We start from the raw sequence: 26908 nt of genomic DNA, 5'->3' as shown, positions 1-26908 counted from the left end.
CTGATAGGCAACAGATTAAAGACAATGAAACCAAGTAGTTCTTCGAGTAGTAAAGAACCTATGAACTCATCACCACAGGATGTAATTGTTACCACAAATTACCATAAATGAGTTTGAAAATAAAGTAGATAGAAAATATGGCTGGTAACCACTGATAGACCTGATAGCCCAAAGTACATTTTTAAAAATTTATTTATCTGTTAAATTTATCAACTGCCCATCTGGCCGGTCACCCAGCCACTCTGGGCGATGCACAACAAAAGAACAGTTCAAAACAATAAAATACTACATTAAAAACATATTTCTAAAAATACCCTAACCCACCCCAAATGCCTGCCTGAACAACCATGTTTTTAATGCGTGGCGGAAGCTCACTAAAGAGGGGGCATGGCAGAGTTCCCTAGGGAGGGAGTTCCACAGAGTGGGGGCCACCACAGAGAAGGCCCTCTCCCTGCAAATGAAGTACATCCTTCATTTTGGCCACTCTCAATAGAGAGAATGTTGAATTACATGGACCATTGGTCTTGCTCATCATGGCACTTCTTATATGTATTATAGTTGGCAGGAGGGTATGACATCTGGTCTCTGACCAAGATTTCACAATATTCACTATGAGTGGGGATCCATGAAAAAAATTGTCGGGTAAAATGGGGAAACTGGCCCTAGAGGAAGTGACCAATCCCCGTCTACATGGCACCGCTTCCACCCTTCACTCCGTCGCAACTGCGCAGCACTGCAGCTTCAAAGTAGCTTCTGCTGGGATAAACTCACAATTTACTGCGGGCTTCCCTAACAGACTCCACCATGCCCTTTTTTTTGCCATTACACTGTAATGTGCAGCTGTGCAGTCCTGTAAGCGTGGCGGTGCAACACCTCAGTGGCTGTTTTGTATTTTAGGGGTTCTGTTGTGTCTTTCTCTCCCTGGTTAGGTAAAAAGTGGGTGTTCTGTGCTCCTTCATTTCCACACCATTTGTTTGTCAGTTCCCCAGCCTGAGACTCTCACAGTGGGCACCGAATCCAAAAGCAACCATTGCGAAGATACGAAATTGCAAAAATGTGCGAAAGTGTGATTAAATAGATGAAAACGCCTTGCTGTGCCTCTGTAACTGTGCAGCTGTGAAGGGACAGGGGGAGTAAAGGGGCATCACAGAGTGACGTAAGCACTAAGCACACCTACAACATGCCCACTGCAAAATGCAAAGTCGGTTTGGGGAAGGGACAGATGGCTCGCAACTGCGGGGAAACCCACAGCAAATGAAAAACATTGCAGCAAAACGCCTCCTTGGAAATCCACATTTTCCAGGAGAAAACCATGGATGGCTGTGAAGTGGCAACTATGTCATCTGTCCTGAGGGACCTTGACTCGCAGCCACCCCGGAGTAAAAGGCTCGTGTAGATGGGGCCCAAGACCAATTCAGTCCACCCAATGATTCCTTAAATTGTGATCAGGAACCCTGCTTTCTGCTTGGTCTCTCATCATGTGTACAGAACCTATGCATATGCACACACAGGTGCTGTACAGTCGGTCTTGCTGCTGCAGTCGTACTACCCCCCCACCCCACACACACACATTCGCTATACATACTTTGGTCATCTGAAAGAGGCTAGTATAATGCAGCTTCATATGTCCTTAGTATTCAGTAGTTCCATGCACTCCCCATATACATTACAGTTTTTAGCATTTAATCATGCTAGGATTGTTCATGTGTTCATAATACCTGAAGCCAGCCTAAAACAGGGTATTCTTTATGAACTAAACGAATCTCCCTCATCGTGCCTTATCCCATCTTTTTGGTAGGGTACAAATTTGAATTGCCGAGGCATCCATTTTAGCTCAATAGCAAGAAAATGGCTCAGTTTAACCCTGTCTTTAAAAACTTGAATCTGTTGTGACAGCTATAAAAACACACTGTGGAGAGCCTTGAGACGATGTGGAAAGAGTTATGTTCTGTATCCCTCAGAGAAGGGCATCAGGCTAAAGCTGGGAAGGCTTTGCTTTTTCTTCATAGAGAACAAGAAAGTTGCTTGCCGACTGTTCCCATAGGCATTTATATCTGAGTTGATCCTTAATGCATCTTGCCAGGCCCTGCACATTAAACACATCCAGCTTTTTTATTTTATTCAGATCAGTGCACTTCAAAGCCATATCTCTCTCAGTAGAGGAAGGCCCTGCTGTATTAATGCCAATCATGATACCACGCAGAAATTGGGTTTTGCGGGAGACTAAACTTTAGCAAACACGGATTACATCATGTCCCATCAAACCCAAGAACTGGACTAGTGAGAGAGAAAGGTGGGGGAAAGAAAGAAAAACCCATTATTTGCGGGGGTTGTTTTTTGCTTTTGGAATGCCAAGATACTTTGATGGAATTATTCAGTAAATATACAGAGGTTTTATACCCCTTCTGGTTTGCTTTGATGCCTCCTACGTTCATTTGAATCTTTGACAGATGAGGAATGCCTTCAGCATATATGTAGGAACTTAATCTTAATGATGACAGAGGTATTTGCGTCAAAAATATGCAAAGACAGGCTTTTGTTTGAAAGGCTTTTCCTGTAGGGAAATGGAGAGTAAGTAATGTGTCATTCTGACAGATTTTGAAGATGGTGATGGCTTCTGTAATTTCAAAGGATTAGCACTGGATTTATTTTCTCCGGCATCTCGGGCTTTTACTGAGCTGCCTCTGGCTTCCCTGATAAGCAGGCCTCACAAAAGGCCCTTGTAACTCACAGAGTTACCATGATATGACTCTGCTGTCATAAGGAGAGAAGCTATGCAATTGTTCCTATTGCTAGAAAGACTAGCCTTGTCAGATTCAAAATTATAAATCTAAGTTTTAATATCCAGAGGATCTCTTTTTTCAAGCAAAAGGTCATGTACAATTTCAACACTGACAATCTTTTCCAATTTGAAGGATGCCAACACATGTATAAATCATCTGGCTTTTTATTTCTCCTGGATCATCTCTAGATTGAACAGTAAACTATCAACATGTCATAGAAATATAACAGAACTGAACCGTAAAAAGAAGCATTGTTAAGCAATGTGGTCCAAACTAGCTGCAAAGTTAAATTGGTTTTTGCATTTAGGGTCACATTTTTTTAATACAAATAGCAGCTGCTGGAAAGGGGAGTGATAATTATTGGGACTTCAAGCAGGGAGGGAGGTTAAAAGTTTCCTCTCCTGCTGTGGTCCTGACTAAAACAGCTCCTCCAAAGCTGCTGTTTGCATTGGGAGGAAAGGTGCCCTTTGCACCAATAAGAACTTTCCTCTCAATGCAAGTAGCAACTTCAAAGGAACAACTCATGTCAGGAGTGCAGTAAGAAAGGAAAAATTCAACTCCCCCTCACCACCTGCTGCAATCCAGGGTAAAATATGCACAAAAGTACGCACAGAAGCACATTACATTAGGAAACAATAGTGTACAAAAAATGTGCCCAGTAGGAAAAGTACATACAAAACTGGGTATATTAGGAGAAAGATGCATGAAAATGCATATGAATTTCATGCAGGCTTTCTTTTTTTTTCTTTTTTGCCAAATTCACAAACTGACGCAGACACAATCCAAAACTAATATACAGTCAGAAAAATGAGAAACAGAGAAAACCCAAAATAGACAGATTTACCCAACCCTAGGGTTTGGTTAGTTATGACATACCTGTTGGGCAGACCTGTTTTACTGGCTGCTACTTTGGCTTTAGCAAAGAAGGCTTAAATACCCATGTGTCCTTGTGGTCCTGTAGGAGTTTTTTCCATCGTGTTGCTTGGCTTACTTGTCTGAGTCTCCTGGTGCTTCTCACTCTGCAGGCGATTTTTCATGGTACCCTTACCCTGCCTGTGGTAGCAAAGTAGACTATAATATAGAGTTGATCCGGGGAGTGAAACTGGTGATGTAGTATATTGTTAGCTTTGGGAGTGGGGAGAGGAGTGCTGGGAACAGACAGACTGGTTGGCTGAAACTGGCTAAAGCAGGAGTGGGCAATTTCTGGCACTCCAGATGTTTTGGCCTACAGCTCCCATCAGCCCTAGCCAGTATAGCAATGGTGAGGGATCATGGGAGTTGTAGGTCAAGGCATCTGGAGGGCCACAAGTTGCCCATCTCAGGGCTAAAGGAAGGAAGAAACTAGGTTGAAAAGCAAGGACTTGAGAAGGTGGTGTGCAGTAGAAGCAAAATCCTACATTTGAGGGCCTGGAGACAGGAGCAGCAGCTGTGAGTTGTTAGCAGGAAGGGAATGAACAGACAAGGTTGTTTTGGAAGATAGAGGACTGTGGGTCAAGAAGCCAAAGAGGCATATAGTTGCCAAACCTTCACTCTGAGAGGGCTACTGTACCTTTAAGAGCAGAATAGAAGGGAACATTCTGCTTCTCCTGCCATCACAGTGTTATAATGGGAAAAATGCAGCTGGTGACATTTTATACAACCCTTAAAGGCATATGGTTCTTCCCAGGGTTGCGGCCTGTAAACTCTACAGAGGTAGACCACCAAGGAGCAGCAAGAAGAGGGGTTTGAATTTCACAAATTGTTTTGAACCATGTTCACTATAATGAGAGGGAAGGGAAGTGGGTTCTGGACAGAACCATTCCAAACATGCTGTTTCAGTGAGGCATGAGAGACTGGGCTGCGTGGCAGTGCTACGAGGCTTGGGTTAACCACGTTTCCTTCCCCATACAGCAGGTTGTTGAACCTCTTTCAGCCTGAGGGCCAAATTCAATTTTGGGGAAGCTCTCTGGGGCCACATTTCAGCGGTAGGTGAGGCCAAAAGCAAAAGGGACAGGGCCAAATACAGAAATACCAGCATATTTTCTCTTAATGCTCTTACTGCTAGGAATTAGCTGTAGGAGAAGCATTTCAACCTTCACAAATTGTACAAAGGCCAGGAAACCATCAAATAATCAATGGTTGGGGAGAAAGGGTAGGGCCAGGTGAAGGGGGTGTGGCTATCTGGGGGATAGATGGGGTCCCCAGATGATCTGGATTTTGCCCACAGGACCGAGGTTCAACGTCACTGCCATACAGCAGCACCAACTTTTCCTTCTGTGAGATGCCACTACCTCTGAAGCAGGAATGCGCAACCTGTGGCCTTTCAGATATTGGACTACAACTCCCATCATTCCTGTTCACTGGCCATGCCAGCTAGCGCTGCTGGGAGTTGGAGCCCAGCAACATCTATAGAGCCAAAGGCCTGAAGGAAACTAGTCAGAGTGAACTAGGCCTGGTCCAGGTCTCGCCTTTCCCACAGGGTTATCACTTACAGATGGGCCACACTGGCAGCCATAAGCTTCTGGTGTTTTTTGTATTTATTTCCGTTCATACCAAAATGCCTAATAGTTATCCTAGTTCTTTGAGGTATTCTTCAAAGGTTTAAGGATTCATTCTAACATGTTGTCCCATACCGTATTTTCCAGGTAAGGACACCTGAAAACAGCAAGTGTCGACCCGCACTGTACAATTGAATATCTCTTCCAACTAACCAGCAAGAGCCTGGACTAGCTCTTTAGACTCTGCTACTGCGTTATTTCGGCTGACTTTGGAGAAGCAGTCACAATGAATTTCCTGCGAAGGCGCCTCTCGGACAGTAGTTTTGTGGCCAACTTGCCGAATGGTTACATGATGGACCTTCAGCGCCCAGATAATTCCACCAGCAACCCCGTTTCCCCAGCAACAGAGAGGAGGCAGCAGCCTATACAGCAACCTGCTCCCCTTTCTTCTGGTACCAGCATCTTCAGCTCCATCTCCAGTGCCATGAAGCAGACCACACAAGCGGCTGCAGGACTGATTGAGCACTCGCCAAGCCCTACCCCTGTTGCCCAGCAGAAGCCTCAAATCCTCTTGGTAATTGATGATCCGCACACAGACTGGTAAGTATCCATGCTTTACTGTCTTGGTAGCAGTAGCCTTGGTGGGTCTTAGACCAGAATCACTAATGCCTCAGGAACACATAGTTCAGATGTGTCTTGTTCATGTGTTACGCTCAGTGTGGCTTGCAATATCTCACATAATTTACAACAACAACATGTAAAATGCATACTTTAAAAAAAAAATCCAGCACCTGTCAGCAAGTCACAGCAGCAAATTAAGGAAGAATGTACAATGCCACTTGTTTCACAAGGCTCTGACACCATGTGATGAAGAATCTTGTCATGGTTATAAACTGAACAGGTTGCAACGGGGCCTGAACACATATAGCTGCCTGGGTTATAGCTGTAGGTGCTTGTCCTCCTTGAACTCGAAATCCATCCCATTATTTTTTTAAGAGACAGCATGGTATAATGGTTAGGGTATTGAACTAGGACTCAGGAGACCTGAGTGCATGTCCCTACTCAGCCATAAATTTCACTGGGTGACTTTGAGCCAGTCACTGACTCTCAGACTAACCTACCTCACAAGGTTGTTGTGAGATCAAATGGAGAGGAGGGGGATTGCATAAGCTGCCTTGGGTTCCTTGCAAGAGGGGAAAAAAGCGGAATATAATTGTAATAGGTGATGTGGAGTAGTGGCAAGAGTGTTGGACTGGGAGCCAGGAGACCTGGGTTCTAGTCCCCACTTGGCCATGAAGCTCATTGGGTGACTTTGGGCCAGTCACTGACTCTCAGCCTAACCTACCTCACAGGGTTGTTGTTGTGAGGATAAAATGGAGAGGAGGAGGATAATGTAAGCTGCCTTGGGTTCCTTGCAAGAGGAATAAAGGTGGGATAGAAATGTAATAGAGTGGCTGGGTGACCAGTCAGATGGGCGATTAATAAATTTAATAAATAAATAAAAATAAATAAATAATAACAACAACAACAATATATTTTTAAACTACCAGGATTCAGAATGTTTTCCCTTCTATTATTATTATTATTATTATTATTTACATTTCTATACTGCCCCATAGCCAAAGCTCTCTGGGCAGTTTACAAAAGTTAAAATATTAAAATACAATATACAAAGTTTAAAAACTATTTACATAAAAGCATATGGACAATATATACAAACAACATATAACTAAAAACAACTTTGAACTAAAACTTTTTTTTAAAAATCCAATAATAAAAGACAGCTTAAAACAGCACAGCTTAAAAACAGTATATAAAAGTCAGCAAAAGGAACAAGAGTTCTAAAAAGAGAAGGCCTGCCGGAATAATAGAGTCTTTAATGCCTGCTTAAAAACCTTCAGCGAGGTCAGCAGGTGCATTCTAGAGAGATGTAGCCAACCCCACCTTAATTGTTTTCATAAATGTATTTAGCAAAGATTATACTCACGCTGGAGGTTTCTGTGCATGGCTGCATGCACATTCTGTATGGAGGAGTTCGATACTACCTGCTTTTCTCCCTATGAGCTTGCTTCATTATGGCTTTTGTGCCTCGTGTCATGGCATCTAAAGAACACTAGGTGTCAGTACTTCATCACTTTCGAGAAACTCTGAAAAGATTTGCAGAAATCCTACACGTTGGAAAGAGGACAGTATTGGATTCATGTGTCCTCTGGTTGAGGTTGATCATGTTTGGAAGTAATGTGAGGACAGGATGTATTCAGTGATTCAAGTTAATACCTAAACTCACAATCTCTCTCTTCATGGACCTCCCTGCCTGTTGCCACCTACGCAGAACTAAATCCACAGTCTTCCATATGTGTAATAACAGCTCATTGGCCCTCCTGCTTTGTTACTTTCAATCCTGGAGGAATGTAAAGAATGCAGTACTCCATCCCCAGCTCCATCGTGCTTTGCAGAGTAGACACTTCATTCACAGCTTTTCTTCATGGGCAGCAGCTTTTCCCAACACACACACACAACTAGTGCAGAATAGGAATAGGTTTGCGGCAGGGACCTTGCTGTATATCCCTTAAAAAATACTAGCTTCAGTATAGTTTTAGGAGCCCTGTGGACAGCAAATCTCAGGAAGGAGTGATCCACCAAGAACCAGAAAGAGGTGGACTTTGTGTGTGCACGCACGCTTGTGTTTGTTTACATGGAATTTGGGGAAATATCCTTTCCTGCTTGGGACAGAGAGAAGAGGATGATTGTTCATGCTGCAGTAGGTACATTCTGAGTGCATTTGGCAAGTGGGGCAGAATGACCACATGGGCCACTTTCTGTTCTCTTTCTGCATGTCATAACAAACGAACTAACTGAAGTATCTAACTGATACTGCAGAAAATTCCATGTTTTTTCCCCCTCTGGGAGATGCATTTTTGGAGACCTTTTAACTTCCCAAGGGCACCTGTGGAAATGGCATTCGGAAAACATGGAAAAGGACGGTAGGGGAGAAGACTATAGAAGTGTATTCACAGCATGAGGACATTAGGAAACAAGAGTGGCAGAACTCCATGTTACTGTAAGCCGGCCAAATCCAGGCTCATGACCTCATCCAGGAGGAAAACGTCCCACCTCTGGCAACTTCCTTGCCCAGATCACTTCTAAGTAAAATCATGCTCTTGCTGAAGTAAATTTCTCAAACAGAATTTAGCACTGTGTATTGTTAACCCCTTTTAGCACCAAGAAAAGGCTTCATTGTGGGTTTTTAAAATAACAGCTCATTTGTTAATAACAATGTCTATTAACACATTTTTATTTAACAACATACAGTAGCACATGCCAGAATGGTATCATCTCATACTTTGGACTTGACTTGTGTCCAAAAAGGCTGGCAATCAGTGGTTTATACTCTTGGTCAAATCTATATGCATGTTGCCCAAAATGCTCCCTTCTTCTTTCAGAATACCTTCTGTCTTTCTAGACTGGAGTCTCCAGGGCGATGGTACCTCTGGGCACCAGTGTGCTCAGGGATACCTGTTTTGGCACCCACCAGGCTTCCTGCCCTTCCTGGTTTTTATTTTATTTCTTAAGATTTTAAAAAATAAAATATCGTTTGAACTAGGAGGTTGGTATGCTCCAGTGCAAAGTGCTGCTGTCCAGCACCATCTTGATTTGGGTTCAAAAGAGAGGTTTTGTGTTTTGAAGCTCAGATCCCCCCCCCCCAAACTTGTACCTCTGTTCTTGGTCAAGTTACTTTTCTTTTAGTCTCGCTAGTTTTGCATTCTGGGAAATGAGTGTTTTGTGGCCAGCCATCTTGACACCATGGTAGCCATTTAATGAATGGGCAAGCCCCTGTGGCAGCCATTTTGTGACAGAGCCCACAATATTTTATCAAAATTCCAGATGTGGCCACTGACCCAGAAAGGTTGGGCACCCCTGTTGTCCAACAATATGGATTAGCTCACAATTATTGAGGGTACTCTGGAATACAGAATAGGGAGGATCTGGAAATGAAGCCATCAAAAATGGTACAGAAATACCTCATTCTGTCCCCTCATGACTTTAACACACACATACCTAGCATGGAATAATAATGAAGGGCCTTTCAGATGTTGTGTAAGAGCTTGGTTCCAGATTCATCCCAGTCTTGCTCATGTACCATCCTTGTGCCAGCTGCAATAAGCTGAAATAATACAAAGAAATATGCAGGCCAGTGATACAGAGAGCAACTGCTTTATGAACAATTGAGCATGGAGTGTGTCACTGTGAGCCTTTCTACACAAAGCATTTATCATGTGCTCATGATTCCTCACAGTAGTTTGCGAGTCCTTTACACGATGTCATCATCCTCCAGGGCCTCTCCTGTGCTTTGCAACTATTATCACACTTTTTTTCCCCAAAGGGGAAAGTCTGGTATTATTTGTGAATGGCAGGATAAAGCCTAATGTAACTGAGCAATTCTGCTATACCACAGCACCACCTACTGCTTGTGTAGTGGAACATAAGGAAAGGAAGAGAAAGAAACCCCCTGGGGGGAAAAAAACCACATGTAAAGGAGTCGATCTTAATCCTGCAAAGAATCCAGAAACAGACGCCTCAGTAAAGTGGTGGGTTAAAAGCCTCATGTAGAAAAGCCCTATGTTAGTACAAGGAGCAAGTTGTACCCTTATACCAGTGCTGGGATTAGAGTTCGCACCAGATTTCATCTCAGTCCAAATGTTATGGCAACAATGGACGGCCCTCCTTAGAGAGTTGAGATAGAGTTTAAATAAGATAACAGGAGAGTTTAAAGGACAACAGGATTCCCTGTGGATTGTGGTGGTGGTTGCGAATCATTAGGTTGCCTCTGAATTCCACTGAAACCAGAATTCAAGGCAAATTTGAAGGTTCCTGCTTGGTCAAAACATGTGGAGCATTTTGAGGGAAGCTGAAAGAGTTTCTCAGAGCGGTGGGGGCGAGTGGTGGCCGAGAGAAAGGAGGCTATGCTTTCCTGACTTGGAACTATACACCCAGTCCTATGAATCCCTGCGTCTGTGTACTATTTCATGAGACAGGCCTGACGCTTACAGCAGAAATGTTGTCTATGAAAGCAGAGTGGAACTTTCCAGATTCTGCCAGAATCCACTCAGGGCAGCCCTGTAAGCATAGCTAGCCCCTAGCTGTTGTTTACATTAGCAGACACTGTTATTTGAACTCAGCTGTTTCTGAATTATTTTCTCCCATTGGCTTGAATCTTGAAGTCCCATTGTGATGAGGAAGGAGTCAAATGCCTCCCCCCATCTCTCCTGTACTTCTCAGCTTGGTAAAGTTCCTGAGGGGTTAATAGCTGCACATCCCAGATGATTTCATTTGGATTGTTCTAAATGGAGGAGACAAAACTGGCAAATGACGCACATTCCTTCCCCCCACCCCCTTACATGCGACTGTGGAGAGGAGCAGAAAGAATCAGGTAACACAGGGAGACTAAAGCAGGATGTGGCAGATAAAATCCACTAAGGGCGCAATCCTATGCAGGTTTAGACAGAAAAAAGTCCTACAACTCCCAGCATTCCCCAGCCAGCATCGCTGCATAAACCTACATAACCTGCCCTAAGTGGGATTGTGCCCTAAGTGTACACTAAACTCAGTGATACATGTTAAGAGAAAATAAATCCTGAGTTACAGACTATTAGCCATTACTGCAGAAGAGGAAAGATGACTGGGATCATTACTTCACATACACCAAGCACTAAAGGCCAAAACAGACATTACTTTAAATGTGTGTGTGGCAGATATGTCTCTCTGCCCCTGCCCCCGCCCCCCATTTTTACTCTACAGTAGGCTCAGGTCTCTTGATCTGGACTGGGACCCTAGTGTGGGGAGCTTTTAAGATCCAGATCAGTCCTCTGTGCCTAGAGTAAAAATGAAAAGAAGACATAGATGCTAGACATACATTTAGGGCCAAAACAGACAACATTTCTTTAAATTTGTATCTAACGGCTACGTTAGATACATGTTTTACTCTATATTTTACTCTGGAGTACTCAATGTTTTACTCTAGAGTAGGTGCAGGAGGCCTGATCTGGATCTTAAATGCTCCCTACCCCCCACGCTAGGGTCCTGATGTGGATTGTGCCCCTACTCTAGAGAAATGTCTGCTAGAGTAGTTTCACCCTTAAAGTAATGCCTGTTTGGGCCCTAATTTATCATGATGGTCCACAGGATTGCCAGTAGCGGCAGCAGCCTCTTGGAGTCATCCATGAGAACAGTCAGCAGGAGTGCTGGGGTTGTTACATTCATACACAACACTAAATAGTGTGGATTTGAGCTTCTCTTATCTCTTTGGCATCACTTATAAATGCTGTTAACATGGGAGAGAATTGGGAAATGAAATTAAATGTATGCTATGGTCACTGTAGCTTCTTTCATTCATGGGAGGAGCAGATTTAAAAGAAAGCCAACTTCAGACTCATGTGTGAAAAGCTCTCAGTAATGTGTTCCCACCTATTATAACATAAATAAAAACAAGCTGGCTGCAACCTTGGCTAAAGTTATCTGTGTACAGGATTCCAGCGAATGACAGCTATACAGAGGTTTTGAGTATGAATGAAAACTCTGGACGTGGCAGAGAGTTCAGGTAAGGCTGTCAAAGCACTATAATAAATAGAACTTCTCACATACTTACTTACTGTGTAGTGTTTCACAGGTCTTTTGCTGCCAGTTGTATTTATATGTTTATAGTATTTATATTTATATACTTAAAGCAACCAGATCCAGTCCTCCTGGCAGAAAGGTGACCAAGAAATGTGAAGGATTAGCATTGATGCAAAAATAGACATAAGGGGTCTGGAAAATATTCCCTCCTAGGTTATAAATACAGTCACGCAAGTCAAATTTGGTAGCCTTAATTACTTTAGCAGAGTCTCCTTAAATGTACTATGTTTAACCCTATAGAGCCTTGCTTAGAATAGCAAAATGACACACTTTCCAAGTTTTGACAGATGAAAATAGATGCATTCATTTTATGCTAAGAAAGCAAGTGGTTCATCATGTATTATCAAGCAAGAAAAACAGTAAACATTCTATCCCTAGAATTCTAAAATATTACATGCAAAACATCAAATTTCTTACAGTCTTGAAAAACTATTTTTTATGTTTATGCTACAGATCATATCATTTATTACTGTAGTATGCTACAATTTTACTTACCAAATATAGATAAGAAAATTTGCAAAACAGACTACACAGTAGTAAAGCTGTAATATTGAAGAAAGACAGAGTGTTATTTTGAGCAAATAGATCCCTGGGGCGAGGTGTGGAGTTGGTTTTTATTACTTACAAAGTTTGTATACTTCAGCAATTGATACACAGCTGGTATGATCCAGACCTCAAGTTAAACAGACTTATGGGTTTAAATAGATTTAAGAGAATATTCAAGAACACCTAGTATGGATTAGTTACACATGAACTCTTTTAACCACAACAGTATTTTAGCAGAATGCTATATTCGAGCAAAACAGGGGTGTTTTTAGTTCCAAGGGCTGCATCAGGTATCAGCAGGGACTCTAGGGGCTGCACTTGCGCATGCATATACATCTGTGTACATTTATTTATTTATTCATTTATTTAATTTCTATACCACCCAATAGCTGAAGCTCTCTGGGCGGTTCACAAAAATTAAAACCAAACACACAATACACATGCTAAAGCCTCCTTCCCGTCCCCAGTGACCACAGTGGGCATTGCTGCTTCGATGGCACTATCAGTGGCACAGAAGCAGAAATGCCAATTTGCAGGGGATAAACGGTAGTGGCAGTAGCATGGAGGGGGGACACAACCTGCATCAAGGTGCCGCGGCTTGTGCATCCCTGTAGTAAAAGGGTAGATAATGGAAATTAAATTGTGGGTTAGTGATTCTAATAAGTGCTGGTGATTGTGAATATACCTCAGGTATGGATGGATTGGTCAGTTTCCAATCCATGTCTCATTTTGGGACAGAAACAGCTTTGGTCGCCTTGGTGGATGGCCTACGCTGGGAACTGGACTGGGGGGAGTTCATCCTTGTTGGTTTTGCTGGACGTCTCTGCGGCATTCAGCACCAATGATCATGGTATCATTGTGGGCCGTTTGGCTCATATAGGACTTTGGGACGCCATTTTGCAGTGGTTCCAGTCCTCTTTGGCTGAACGTTTAGCTGGACGTTTAACTGGTATAAATTAATTTCACTGAATTTATCTAGGCTTCGTGCCTCCTGTTGACTAACACTGGAAATCAACAATGTACCTATAACTTTTTTTTTGTATGACAGAATTGGATGAAATTATCTGGCATAGTAGCTGCTTGTTTGGGGATGAAACCTGTCAGATTTCAAAGAATTAGTTGCAGGTGGTTTTGTGCTAGATGACTTTAAAAAAAACCCTTTTAAAGCAAACTAGCAAAAACTTTTTTATTTCTTGGAAGAATTAGATGAAAATTGCAGGCATACTTGCCCATTCTGAGGGGAGTAGGCCTGCCAAGTTTCAAATGAATAGGTGCAGGATGTTGTTGGTGCTGTTGTTTTGCAAGAGCAGCCTTTACAGTATGAGGATTTCCCAAAAAAAGGGTGTGTGTGAAAATGGTATACAGCATAGAGGCAGGCCTAGCTAACAAATCTGCAAAATTTCATAAAGATAGACGCAGTGGTTTTCGTGGAAGGGACGTTTGGGAAGAAGGTTTCCCCTGCCCCCCTTGCATGTTTTATTTGGCAATGAAAATTGCATGCATCATAGAGGTTCCCTAGGCAGGGAATCTGCAAAATTTCAGAAGGAAATTCAGTGGCTAGGAAGCTTTGATAATGAAAAACAGTTTAAGGCTCTTTTGTTTTCTGCTTAATTGGCACCAAAGTCACAGAAAGTGCAATAGGATAGGGTTGGATGATAGGTGTGAAGCATACAGTGGAAAAGGCAGACGGACTTGAACATCCAGTATTTTTCAAGCAAGCACCCTATGATACATCCTCCCAGGTCCCACAGAGTCTTTTAATATACCTGCTTCTGGGAGAGAAAACTAGCAGAGGCCACTGAACGCTGAAACAGTCCTGTGATACATTACTTCAGTATATTTGCCCCAAAGTACTGTGATTGGAGAACCCTGATAAAACCATCCCCTGTGATTAGAAGCAAGAGTTCTCTGTCACAAAACTACACTCCCTCCTCTCCTTCCCCACTCTCTTCTTAAACCCTTGAAAACCTGCTGTCTGGGTCTCTCTGGCCCTCTGAATCCGATCACTAACAAAGATTTGGGAGGATTCAGTTCATTTCAAAGGAGCCCCGCTTTGATTCAGACATATCCTGAATCTTTCTGAATCAGCATGATTTGGTTCGGGATTCAGGATTCATTCAAATGCAGAACACATCCCTAGTTCTCAACTATGGGAAAAGTTGAGGAAGCTGCAGCTGGTACAGAACGCGGCGGCTCGCCTGATTAAAGGCAGCCGCCGGCGAGATCACATCACTCCAGTGCTGAAGGAGTTGCACTGGTTACCAGTTGTTTTCCGGGCCAAATTCAAGGTGTTGGTTTTGACCTTTAAAACCCTATATGGTTCCAGCCCAGCCTATCTTAAGGAGCGCCTCCAGCAACACCAGACAGGCCGCTTAACAAGATCAGCCTCGGATGGCCTTCTCTCTGTCCCATCAGCCAGGACAGCTAGACTGGTGGGGACGAGGGAGAGGGCCTTTTCTGTGGTGGCCCCCACTCTGTGGAACTCCCTCCCTAGGGAACTCTGTCATGCCCCCTCTTTAATGAGCTTCCGTCGTCCATTAAAAACGTAGTTGTTCAGGCAGGCATTTGGGGTGGGTTAGCATATTTTTTTAAAAAAATTATGATAGAATTTTATTGTTTTAAATTGTTTTATGGTATGTTGTACATCACCCAGAGTGGCTGGGTGACCAGCCAGATGGGCGATTAATAAATTTAATAATAAATATATAAATAAATAAGTCCATTGGGGGCCACAGCTAGTGATAGGCAGAGCCAGAGTCAATGGTATATAGAGCTAGAGTCCAAACTAAGCTGAACCAGAGCCCAAAGTGAGTGAGCTCTGTAGGATTGCACAGTCCTCTGTGACACCCCATCTTTTGGGATCTGAGCTAGCAGTGACTGACCAGAAAAGACATCTTGGGGTTTTGGTGGACAGCTCAATGAAGATGTCAACCCAGTGTGCAGCTGCTGTAAAAAAGGCAAATTCCATGTTAGGCATAATTTTAAAAGGGATTGAGAATAAAACTGCCAACATCATTCTGCCCTATACAAATCTATGGCGGGACCACACTTGGAATACCGTGTACAGTTCTGGTCACCACACCTAAAAAAAGATGTTGTAGATTTGGAAAAGGTGCAAAAAAGGGCAACTAAAATGATCAAGGGGCTGGAGCATCTCCCCTATGAGAGAAGGTTACAACAGCTGGGATTGTTTAGCCTGGAAAAAAGAAGGGTAAGGGGAGACATAATAGAGGTCTACAAAATTATGCATGGTGTAGAGAATGTGGATAGGAGACATTTTTCTCCCTCTCTCAAAATACTAGAACCCGGGGTCATCCTATGAAGCTGACTGGTGGGAGATTCAGGACAGATAAAAGGAAGGACTTCTTCACACAGCGCATAGTTGGACTATGGAATTTGCTGCCACAGGAAGTAGTGATGGCCACCAGTTTAGATGGCTTTAAAAGGGGGTTGGACAAATTCCTGGAGGAAAAGGCTATCAGTGGCTACTATTAAGTAGTGCTTAATTAAGTGCTTGCAGTTGCAGGGGGCATAGTCCCAGGAAATGAGTTGCTTTAGCTGTGACAGTGCACACCAGCCTGTGCACCCTTTACAACTAAAGTGGATTTATGGTTCTAACCACCTGCTAACATGGTTCATGGATGTCAGCCATAATGAGAAAACAGGTACAGTTGGAGAGGAAATACAGCCAGGTTTGCTGAGACCCATGTGTGAACCTGGGCTGCCCTGATTTATTGTTCTCATGTGGTTTTCAAGTTAAACCGTTCCCAAAGTTCAGATGAATGGTTTCCATTGACAAACAACCCTGCAATAAACATTTCCATGTTGTGCAACAAACTGATAACCCCTTACATCTATCTTTGCAATTACCACCCGGCTTTAGTTACAGGGAACAGGCCAACAATTCACTATTTTGAATGATGTGTAAAATAAAATGGTTGCTGCATTCCATACAGAAGCCTTTAAGGAGCGTCTGGGAGGGTGGCAGCCAGCTTTTTGTGGCTGGGAGGAATGTGGCTATGGAGAAGGCTCAGGGAAAAGATCCAGGAGGGCAGATCCTAGAAAAATACAGAGGAAAAAGATCAATTGTAGTGCTAGTTTATTTACTTTTCAGGAATTGTTATTCTCGTTGGCTGCCTCCCATGAAACAGGATGTTTGCCCTCCACTCAGCCACGGATAGATAATATCCATCCCAATCACAGTATTCCTCTCCTGGCAAAGAAAAGAGCTCCCTTACTGGGCTGTTATCGTTTAACACAATTCTATCCAAGGTAGAGGTCTTTCCCAACATCTGTGACATTAATGAGATAATATGAGTGCTTAGACCTGTCGTTGTGCAATGGCCTCGTTCCCAAAGATCACTTGATCAAGGTACAGATAGAAACAGACAGATAAGGGGCTTAATCAGTGTAAAAGGAAATGTGAGCTGGTGGTGCCTCCCCAAACACAGTGCATTGCTGGCCAATAGCTGGTAGCTACCTCTGTCCAAATCTGATTGATAGAACCAGTGTTGGTTTTCGTTCCAAACAAGGGAAACATCTCCCTGACCCTTTCTACCCTTTGCCCCCACACATTCTCCCGCTGCTGTTTTTGCAGCCTCCAACCCCACTCTAACAGGAGGCCTACACCAAGAATAGATAGACAGAATGGGGGTGGGCAACTTGTGGCCCACAGGCTGTATGCAACCTGCCATTCTGTTTTGCCGTCATGGCCACTGCTGTGCTGCCAAATTGCCACCAAATTTGGGGGGGTATGCAGCAGCAGAAAAAAAGCTGCACTTTCACCTTAAAATATGGTGGAAGTCACTTGTTTTAAAGCAAAAATGTGGCTTTTCTTTTGCTGAAATTTGGCTGCAATAGCCGCTGTGCGGGGCTTCAGAATTTGTCAGCACAATTCCCATGGGATAGACAGAGGTGGTTTTAGTTCCTGTATTTATTATGTGGCCTGTATCTCTTCATTTGTATAGTATTTTATCAGGTTGGTGTTTATACTGCTTTTTATAGTGTTGTCTTTTCATAGAATAGTAGGGTTGGAAGGGGCCTATAAGACCATCAAGTCCAACCCCCTGCTCAATGCAGAAATCCAAGTCAGAGCATCCCCAATAGATGGCTGTCCAGCCTCATCTTGAATGCCTCCAGTGTGGGAGAGCCCACCACCTCCCTAGGTAATTGGTTCCATTATCGTATTGCTCTAACAGTCAGGATGTTTTTCCTGATATTCAGCCGGAATCTGGCTTCCTGTCACTTGAGCCCATTATTCCGTGTCCTGCATTCTGGGATGGTCAAGAAGAGATCCTGGCCTTCCTCTCTGTGACAACCTTTCAAGTACTTGAAGAGCGCTATCATATCTCCCCTCAGTCTTCGCAAGGCTAAACATGCCCAGTTCTTTCAGTCTTTCCTCATAGCACTTTGTTTCCAGTCCCCTGATCATCTTTGTTGCCCTTCTCTGAACCCTCTCCAGTTTGTCTGCACCCTTCTTAAAGTGTGGTGCCCAGAACTGGACACAGTACTCCAGATGAGGCCTAACCAGTGCTGAGTAGAGGGGAAGTAGTACTTCACCTGATTTGGAAACTATATTTCTATTAATGCAGCCCCAAATAGCATTTGCCTTTTTTGCAGCCACATCACATTGTTGGCTCATATTCAGCTTGTGATCTATAACAATTCCAAGACCCTTTTCACTTGTATTATTGTTGAGCTGAGTATCCCCCATCTTGTAACCATGTATTTGGTTTCTTTTTCCTAGGTGCAGAACTTTTCATTTATCCCTATTAAATTTCATTCTGTTGTTTTCAGCCCAGCGCTCCAGCCTATCAAGTTCACTTTGAGTTTTGTTTCTGTCTTCCAAAGTATTAGCTATCCCGCCCAATTTTGTGTCATCTGCAAATTTGATCAGCATTCCCTGCACCTCCTCATCCACGTTATTAATAAAAATGTTGACGAGCATTGGGCCCAGGACTGAGCCCTGTGGCACCCCACTCATTACCTCTCCCGTTAGCTTTTATTGTATTACTGTCTTCATTTATTTGAAACTTGAATGACAGCTAGGGAATTTATTTGATAGGCATCTCATAAATACAATCAATCACAGAAAGTCATGTAAATATTTGCTAGGTAATAGTGGATATTTCCTCTATAACTTGTAACCGTTGGTTGCCAAGGGCAGTTGGCGTGGTCACACAGTACAGGAGCATATAAGGGCAGAGTGGATATGAAGTGACAAATGTTGGAGTGAGCAGGGGCAAAAGACAAGAAGGGTTAGGGCGGAAATGAGAGAAGAAACATTTGAGGTATGGTTTCTATTTCTTCCAGCAAGGCTTTTATGCTTCTGCAGTTGACTGAGATGCAGGAAGTCAGTGGATGAAGCCCCCAGTCAATGTAACTCTGTGTCAGAAAGGAATACATCTGCTGAATTTCTGCCTGTCGTGTGGCTGTTGGAAGTCATTGTACTTTGAGAAGAACGCAAGCATGACTTGGAGGCAGAGTTTCCAAATCCACCAAATGCTGATGTCATCAGCTTCCAATTGCTGAAAAGCTGGCTGCGTATCATGCTCTTTGGAAGCTATACTAAGAACATGAAAGTGGTCCTAAATCCTTTGTCAGCCCTGCTTCCTTGTTTGTGTGGCTTTCCTCGGTCATTATACAAGAAAGCACAGACAGAAGGAAAGGAAAGCAGAGAATGACATACAGCGTAGCCAAGAACAAGCAGGAGGGGCTATGTGACATGATCAGCAAGAGGTGGATTTATGAGCACCAGGAACAGTACATTCTGTTACATCTCAGTAGTGCTTTTAGGGACCAAAAAACCTGGTCTGTACATTATACTCAAGGACTGAAAGGAAGGAAATGTGATGTGTATTTATACCTCCGCTGATGAATATGTACACAGAGAGAGACTAGAGGTGCTTTCAGATGGAGGGCTCCAGTGCTACCAGTTAAAAGACATGGTAGCTATTCCATTTTTTCTTCCTTAATGGATTTTTTGTGAGACGAAAAAAGAGGAAGTGGTGGGAAAACATGGGAGGGTTAGAACTTGAAGACAATGGCATCTGGATCTCCTGTAAAATTCCATGAATGGGGCAGGGCAATTGCATGACAAAAGCCTCATGTGGAAGGAACCAAAATTACTCTATGGCCTGAAGGGAACATAGTTGTCCGCAGCTAAGGAAGGTACAGGAGCGTCTATTCTGAGCAGTGGACCTATAAACCCCTTTTGCTTCCTTGTCATGCATGTAGCCATTTTGAGCTCTGTGTGGAGATTTACTTTCCCTGGTCCCTTTCTTATCTCTTCAGTTACAGATGCCTTTGCCATTCCCCATATCTAGCCCTATCTATAAGGGTTATGGGAGAGAATGATATATACCAATTCCTGGAGAAGGTGGATTATATAGCGACATTCAGTCTGAAGAATGTAGTAAGAGAAAACAATTATAGGTTGGATTATAGAAGGGGCAGGATAGTGGCTAAGTTAGTTGAGCAGGAAGTACTGCATTTCTTTAGGAAGCTGAGCAAGAGAATAATTGGAAGGGCAGCATTTTTCAGAAGAACTTCATAAAGGGAGTGACTTGTAGAAATGACAGAAATAACCCTAAGTTAACATGGTTCTGTTTTGTGATCATGAGCTCTATTTCTTTTGACCTAAAAGACCGGAAGGATGGATGGACAAACAAACCCATCCAAATTAAACTTTTCCATGTGTGGGCACTTCAGAGAATAATTTTCTAAAAATTATCTTTCACTAACACTGAGAGAAAATGTCTATCGAGACAATGAGGCTGTTTGCACATAATGACAACCTCTTGTCTAAAAACTGCCGGGTTGTCAGGGACAGGGAGCGCACAGCCTGCAGTGTGCCCACCTCTTACACTTTACTCCACAACCCACAATCAGCTCAGCAACCCATGATCAGCTCCTCCAGAGTGTGACGTCCAAACCCACACTGCTGGGTTATTTAGCCCATAAACAACCCAGTGGTCTAGGTTTGGATGTCATGCTCAGCATCCGATCATGAGTAGCTGAGCCGATTGTGGGTTGTGGAGTAAAATGTAAGAGGCGAACACACTCCCTTCCGCTCATGCACGACAACCCATTGAAGGGTTGTCATCACATGATAATTGAAGGGTTGTCATTACATGTGAACCAGGTCAGGGTCTTATGAACCAGCTCAATTCCTCACAAAAAGCAACAGGAAGTGAAAACATCAGCACAGGAAAGCAGAGACAAAATAAGCATCAGTTGTATCTGTCTATCTAACTCTCTCTCTCTCCTTTTCTCCATAGGGCTAAATATTTTCAAGGAAAGAAGGTGAATGGGGAATATGAGATCCGAGTGGAACAGGTCAGTGAGCAATGAAAATCTATGTCAAAAAACAGTTCAGGCATGCAATTCAGCCCTGACTTTGTAGGTGTCAGCTAGGAGGAGATTGGAATTAAGAAAGCATTTTGAGGCTGGCTTACATCAGATTTAATTTGGTTTTCTGTTATGGTAACTTATTCATCAGGGCCTGGAGTGTTTTTCCAGGTGCCTGCTGAATCATCCTTCAGATTTTCATACTTTGCTTGCTTTAGGTGAAAATATGCCCTTTCTACGGGGAGAAAGTTTCTGCTCCTAAGGAAAAACATATTTTTGAAGCAAGAATACTGGAATATTTTAGAAGAAACTGTCCAGATGATTAGCACTCCTGGAAAACAGTTCCAGCAACTTTACTTCCCACCTATTTTCTTGCCAGAGTGCATTGGTTTTTGACATAAGGATGTATCCACAGATACATTCTCTGTGTAAACAGATTTGCCCTGTTCATGCTTATAATATCTCACTTCCCCTTTAATGTATTTTAATTTTCTGCTCACTAGCCCTACAGCCTGCTTTGAGGGGGATGCAGAGAAGGATGAATAATCTTTCATCTTTCTCATCTCCCTTCATGGCTAACTTTTGATTGGTTGCTTTTGCTTCTTCGCTGATGCTCCAGACTTCACACTTGGCATGAAAATAGGTCAGGCTTTTTTTCAGGTTATTTGCTATGAAAATGTACTATTTCCTCCTGGCTCTGCCTTTTTATCTCCTAAACTTCCAAGTTGTATCACAATTTGCCACCACTCTCTAGGACACCTTATTTATTTAAGATGTGTATGGATCAGGAGTTAATTTTGAACTCTAGTGCTCATGTGGGCCTAACTTCACAACCTATTTTTTCATCGTAAGTCTCAAGCTGCAACACAGGAACACATACAGTATACTAGAGTACAGTGCATTCCCCTAAGTAAACCCCTACAAATCCTCATTTATCCTTGATGAGCTAGAAAGATGTCTGGGCAGGCATGAGCCGGGCACCGTTCAATTTAGAAATTTAACTGTTGTTTTCAATACAGAGAAACTAGATAAGTATATAATTACATTTTTATGATGTTACTGTTAGCCACTGTATGTATGTGGAGGGGCGGGGGTGTTCCTACAACAAACAGTGGGATAAAAATATAATAAATAATAATTGTCTCAGCCCCATCCCCTGGCTTGCTCTATGTTCTGATCATTAGCAAATAACAATGTGAAGACATTTGCTACTCTTTATTCTATTTCATCCTTAGCTGTTTTGCTTTAGACAAAAGCCAGACAATAGTTTCCAAAGAGAGCTGAAGGTGCTGTTGTGGAATGTAAAGGCATTGTTGCCTATACATACACATTCATTTCTTTTGTCCCACTGGCATTTCTGATCAAACAGATTTGACAGAGAGGACAGAGAGGGGGGAGTTGAAGCCAGAGACAATATCAGGCAAAATAAGTAAATGTATGCATTGTGAGTATACAGAGTATACCATTTCTGTATCAGTTTCTGAATTCATTTAGAAGTCTGCATGAAAATTCACATGCATTTTTGTGCATATTTCTCCTAATATATTCATTTTAAAACAATTTCCCTAATCTGTGTTTTTCTGTGTTATTTTCACTAATGTGCATTTCTCTGCACACTTTCCTCTCATATAGGCACATTTGTACACATTTTTTAATTGGCAAACTGTATTGCAAAATTCAGAAAGTATACTTTGCTGCCTGAGGTGAGAGACAAGATGGTGCCCCCTCCCCTTCCACATACAAAAACTGACTGGACCGATAGTTGAATCTGTCTTCGGTACTGGCAGGGGAACAACATCCTCCCCCACAACTCCCAGAAGGCAGCAAGCTAACTTAGGGAGTGCAGAGCAGGCCACATTGCCCACAGCTCTCTTCTCCAACATCTTGCTGCCACCTCCCAGCATCTGCTGCCTGAGACAACTGCCTCACCCTGCCTGATGGTAGGGCTGGCCCTGATATGGACTGTAGGGGTCAGCAAGTCAAATGTTAGCAAATTGTTTCCTGTGCAAAGGCAAAATGTTAGTCCACAATATTTAGCCCCATTCTTTGTGCAATTGGGAAAGTACCCACTTAAAAAAAAAACAGTAAAGGAGCACAATAGTTAGTACATCCATCAATTTACCCACCTGCCCCAAATTTTTAAATATGTTTAAAAAAAACATTTTCAAAATGTTTCTGGAGACTGAAGGGAGGTGTTTGTAAGTAATGCTGGACAATAAGTGCCCAACAGAACCAGATTTTCCTTAGTTCACATTGATTCATACAGGAAACCTGCAGAACCATTTTTTTCTGATCTATACCTTACTTCAGGTGAGAAAATGTATATGTGTTCAGAGTGCAGGAACAGCTATCTCCAACACTCTTAAAATGTTACATCTATTTTCACCCATAATAACCACAATAAATCAAACTCTTCTCATAGCCTAATGTGTAGTTATTCTTTCTCAGCCTGTTCCTGGTTGTTGTTGTTGTTGTTGTTTTAAAAGACAGACAAATTATTCTTTAAATAATTAACAGCACAATCGTATGTATGTCTGGACAGAAAAAAAAGCTCTACAACTCCCAGCATTCCTCAGCCATCCTGGCTGGCTGGAGAATGCTGGGACTTGTAGGGCTTTTTTTCTGTCTAAATATGGACAAGATTGCGCCCTAAATAGTACATTCTAACCTGTTCAGCTTCACTGTGCCCTAAAATTATTCTGCCTTTTCAAACAGATTCCTTACAAAATTGAATGAAGCTTTTAGCCATTAACAAAAGCACAAATCGCCCCAGTGTTAAGTTTATAGCGTGCCAATGGCATGGCAACAGATTTCAGCCATAATTCCACATGAAAGTTTCCAAATAGGAATTTAAGTCCTATTCAGATGGTCTTATAGGCTCCTTCCAACCTTACTGTTCTATGATTCTATTCTATGATTCTGTGATTTGGTCAGGACCACTCTTAATTCCTTTTTTATTTATTATTGCAATAAGACTAATCCACAGTCCTTGTGCTTTATTAATGTTGGTCCACAAACACTTCTTGAGTGTTTCCCATACAGAACAGCATTAATTAGATATGCTGCTGTCTTGTAGAAATCTTATTGAGACAAGCATTCTATTTGAGAGAGAAATCTGCAAATAGGTCAATCTGTTCTGTTTGTTTTTTGTTGCTATCAAGTAACCTGTAAGAAGTAACTGTCCTTTTTTTCTTTCACTCCAGGCAGAGTTTTCAGAACTGAACTTGGCTGCTTATGTAACTGCTGGCTGTATGGTGGACATGCAGGTCCTAAGGAATGGCACCAAAGTGGTCAGGTGATGAATATTAGCTTTTTTCCCTCTTGCAATTAACTTCATGCCCTTGGTTTCTGGGTTTGTTGGTATGTTTTGCTTTAAACGCCTTGTGTTATCTGGCATTATGATTATCTGGAATGCATAGTTATGAGCAACCTGTTACAGACTGACCAGCCTGATGGAATGTGTAGTTTTCCTAAAGCCAGAGCACCTGAGAAAGGTTAAATTGGTTTGGGGATTTGCTAGCTGCTGGAAGGGATTTTTTATAAGCAGTTTTAGCCTCATATACTCATAGCTGTCAAAAGGAAAAGTGGAGTGGCATTGTTTTGGAACAAAAGATGCATCCACACTATTAAGAAATGCTATCCACCAGCACCCGTAATGCATCTTATCATGTCATCTTATCTTCTCTTGTCCCATCCATTTGCCATGGGATAAAAAAAAAAAGTATAAGTTGGTTGTACTTTATAGAGCACACTGGATGGCTTTAATTTACAAACTAATTTACAAAAAAAATATTGCAAGGTATAACTATCTCTTTGCTATATAATCTCAAATGCATAACTTATGTTGGATCAACAAGAATAAGTTGGATAAACTTCACTGAATTTACAGGCATTATTTCATCAGGTAAAATGGGGGCGGGGGGAAATAAGGCCATTTTTTCTATCACTCTTTTTGCCCAAGGAACTGGCCCAGCTGTCCATGCCATTTTTGGCATTTTAGGGCAGTCAGCTGAAACCTGAGCCTTCTGCAGTGGTGAAACCCTATGTTTGAGTTTATGGGCACTGTTGGGCACTTATTGTCCAGCATTACTTACAAACACCTCCCTTCAGTCTCCAGAAACATTTTGAACCCAAATAAACTCCAGAAACATTTTGAACTCAAACTATGCATGGTTCCCATTTCCAGTAGTAACCCAAAAATCTGCTGCGTAGTCCCCTCATGGCTCCTGTGCCTCTAACGACAGGCACATCAGCCCTACCTTCTATGGGCCTTAATCCCCCTCCTTTAAGTTCCCACCTGCCAAAGTTGTGATGAAAAGGAACTAGCTAAATTTATGTACAATTTACTAGGTGATACCCCAGGGAAGGGGGAAAATGTGCCAGTCCTCGGCCAATCTGAATAGCATGAATTCTTTCCTAGCCCCTAAAATTGCAACCAACAGCATTGAAACACTGTATCTGAGGCGACTATTTACATCAAATGTGCTCCCTTCAACGAAAATATGGGCATTAGATCATACAGTTTTGTCTTAATGATGATGATGTCTGGGCCTCTTTGTTTTGTGTGATGTGGACTGTCTGTCTAGTAGCCCGGTGCAGACCCCAGTGCAAAGTACTTGTATTTAATCCAGTTTAGTCCCATCAAATTTACTGTGGTAGGAAAAGGTGAATGCAAATTATTTCATCTTAGTTGTGTGGTGGATCAGGCTGTTAACGAGTGTGTAGGTATGTGTTCAGGATGACTTTCTTGCATATGTGGCCCAGGGCATGTGTTTTGACATATATCTGCTCTGACATACCGCTGCAAACGCTCAGCATTTGTTCAACACATGTGCCGATTTGGCCCTTGGGAAACGCAGCACGACCGTCTTGTGTTACCACCCTTGAAGTAATTTAGTAGATACTGGGCGGGGGTGTGGGGAGACAGAAGAGATTCACACGCTTTGCACTGTCAGCACAAAAGCAAACTTTTAATGGATCTGTTGGAAAGGCTCCCTAATTTCTCCTCTTCTCCTCTCTAACTTCATTCAGAAAAAACCATTCCCATAGCATTCAAATTAATCTGTGTGGAGCCAGGAAACAGATTTCCTCCCAGTGTTCCAGTCTCAGCTCCCACCTCTCATTGTATCACACAAATGTTCCCCAGTCCATACCACTAAGCAAGTTAAGAGCAGACAGGAAACAATGGAAAATGCAGTGCCTCACTTTACTACCTGAGGCATGCATCTATCATACCATGCATAATATTCATAATTATGTATATCTTGAAAATGGAGGTCAATATCCATTAAGGATGCAGTTGTATACACACTTACCTGAGAGTAAGTTTTAATGAATTCAATGGGATTACCTCTGAGTAGATATGCATAGGATGGCACTGTGAACCATAGGCTCTAAGCTTTGCCTCAAACACTGAACTTTATAAGGCTCTTAATCATTCAGAGAAGTCTCTGAAACATAATGTTAAAGAGTTGCTTCTTTACGGTCTCTCTTGGAGACCTCCATCCAGTTTGGAACTAACATATTTATAATTTATTTACTGAAATATTTATATGCCACTCTTCAGCTGGCAAGCACTTAGGGCAGCTTACACCAAAAAAACAAAATTCAAAAATAAATAGCAATCAAACAAAAAATTAAGCACAGCAAAACAGAACAATAAAAAAAACCCAGCAAGGATTAATGAAACCACAAGAGAGTTAAAACAAACAAACAGCTAGCTAACATGCTGAAAGGTCTAGGTCAATAAAAAGTCTTTACCTGACACTGGAATGACATCAGATTGGGGCATTCTATAAGCATCAGAACTGAAAAAGCACATTCTCCGATCACCACTAGTCATTTCAGAAGTTAGAGGTGGGACTCAAAGAAGGACATTTTCCAGGAGGTGTTTCTGGAAAAGATAAGTACTTTTTCTTCCAGAACAATTTCACATCAGTTGTGAGACCTTGAGCATCTCTACACCAGCCTAAAATCCCGCATTTAAAATGGGGCTTTCTGCTTCTGTTTTAAATGTAGGATCATGACAGACTCCCTTTACACGCGCTTCCTTCCCCCCATCCCCCCCTGTTCTTTTTC

General features: G+C 42.4%; 1 protein-coding gene across 1 annotated transcript in view; it reads left to right on the top strand.

Annotated features, from left to right (window-relative positions):
* The first annotated feature begins 3740 nt into the window (after positions 1-3740).
* SYN3 (synapsin III) overlaps positions 3741-26908 on the top strand; it is a 254606-nt gene continuing 231438 nt past the window's right edge. Inside the window, exons 1-4 of the mRNA XM_084809687.1 lie at positions 3741-4211; positions 5408-5860; positions 20761-20818; positions 24034-24125. Of these exons, the coding sequence (XP_084665813.1) occupies positions 5547-5860; positions 20761-20818; positions 24034-24125 (464 nt within the window). The 5' untranslated portion in view covers positions 3741-4211; positions 5408-5546. The remainder of the gene's footprint in view (positions 4212-5407; positions 5861-20760; positions 20819-24033; positions 24126-26908) is intronic.

This window comes from Heloderma suspectum, chromosome 7 (assembly GCF_057233095.1).
Source record: "Heloderma suspectum isolate Gila_16-S chromosome 7, 16-S_ref, whole genome shotgun sequence".
Classification (NCBI taxonomy): Eukaryota; Metazoa; Chordata; class Lepidosauria; order Squamata; family Helodermatidae; genus Heloderma; species Heloderma suspectum.
The sequence above is the reverse complement of the archived record's forward strand: the minus strand, read 5'-3'. Positions and strand labels throughout refer to the sequence as shown.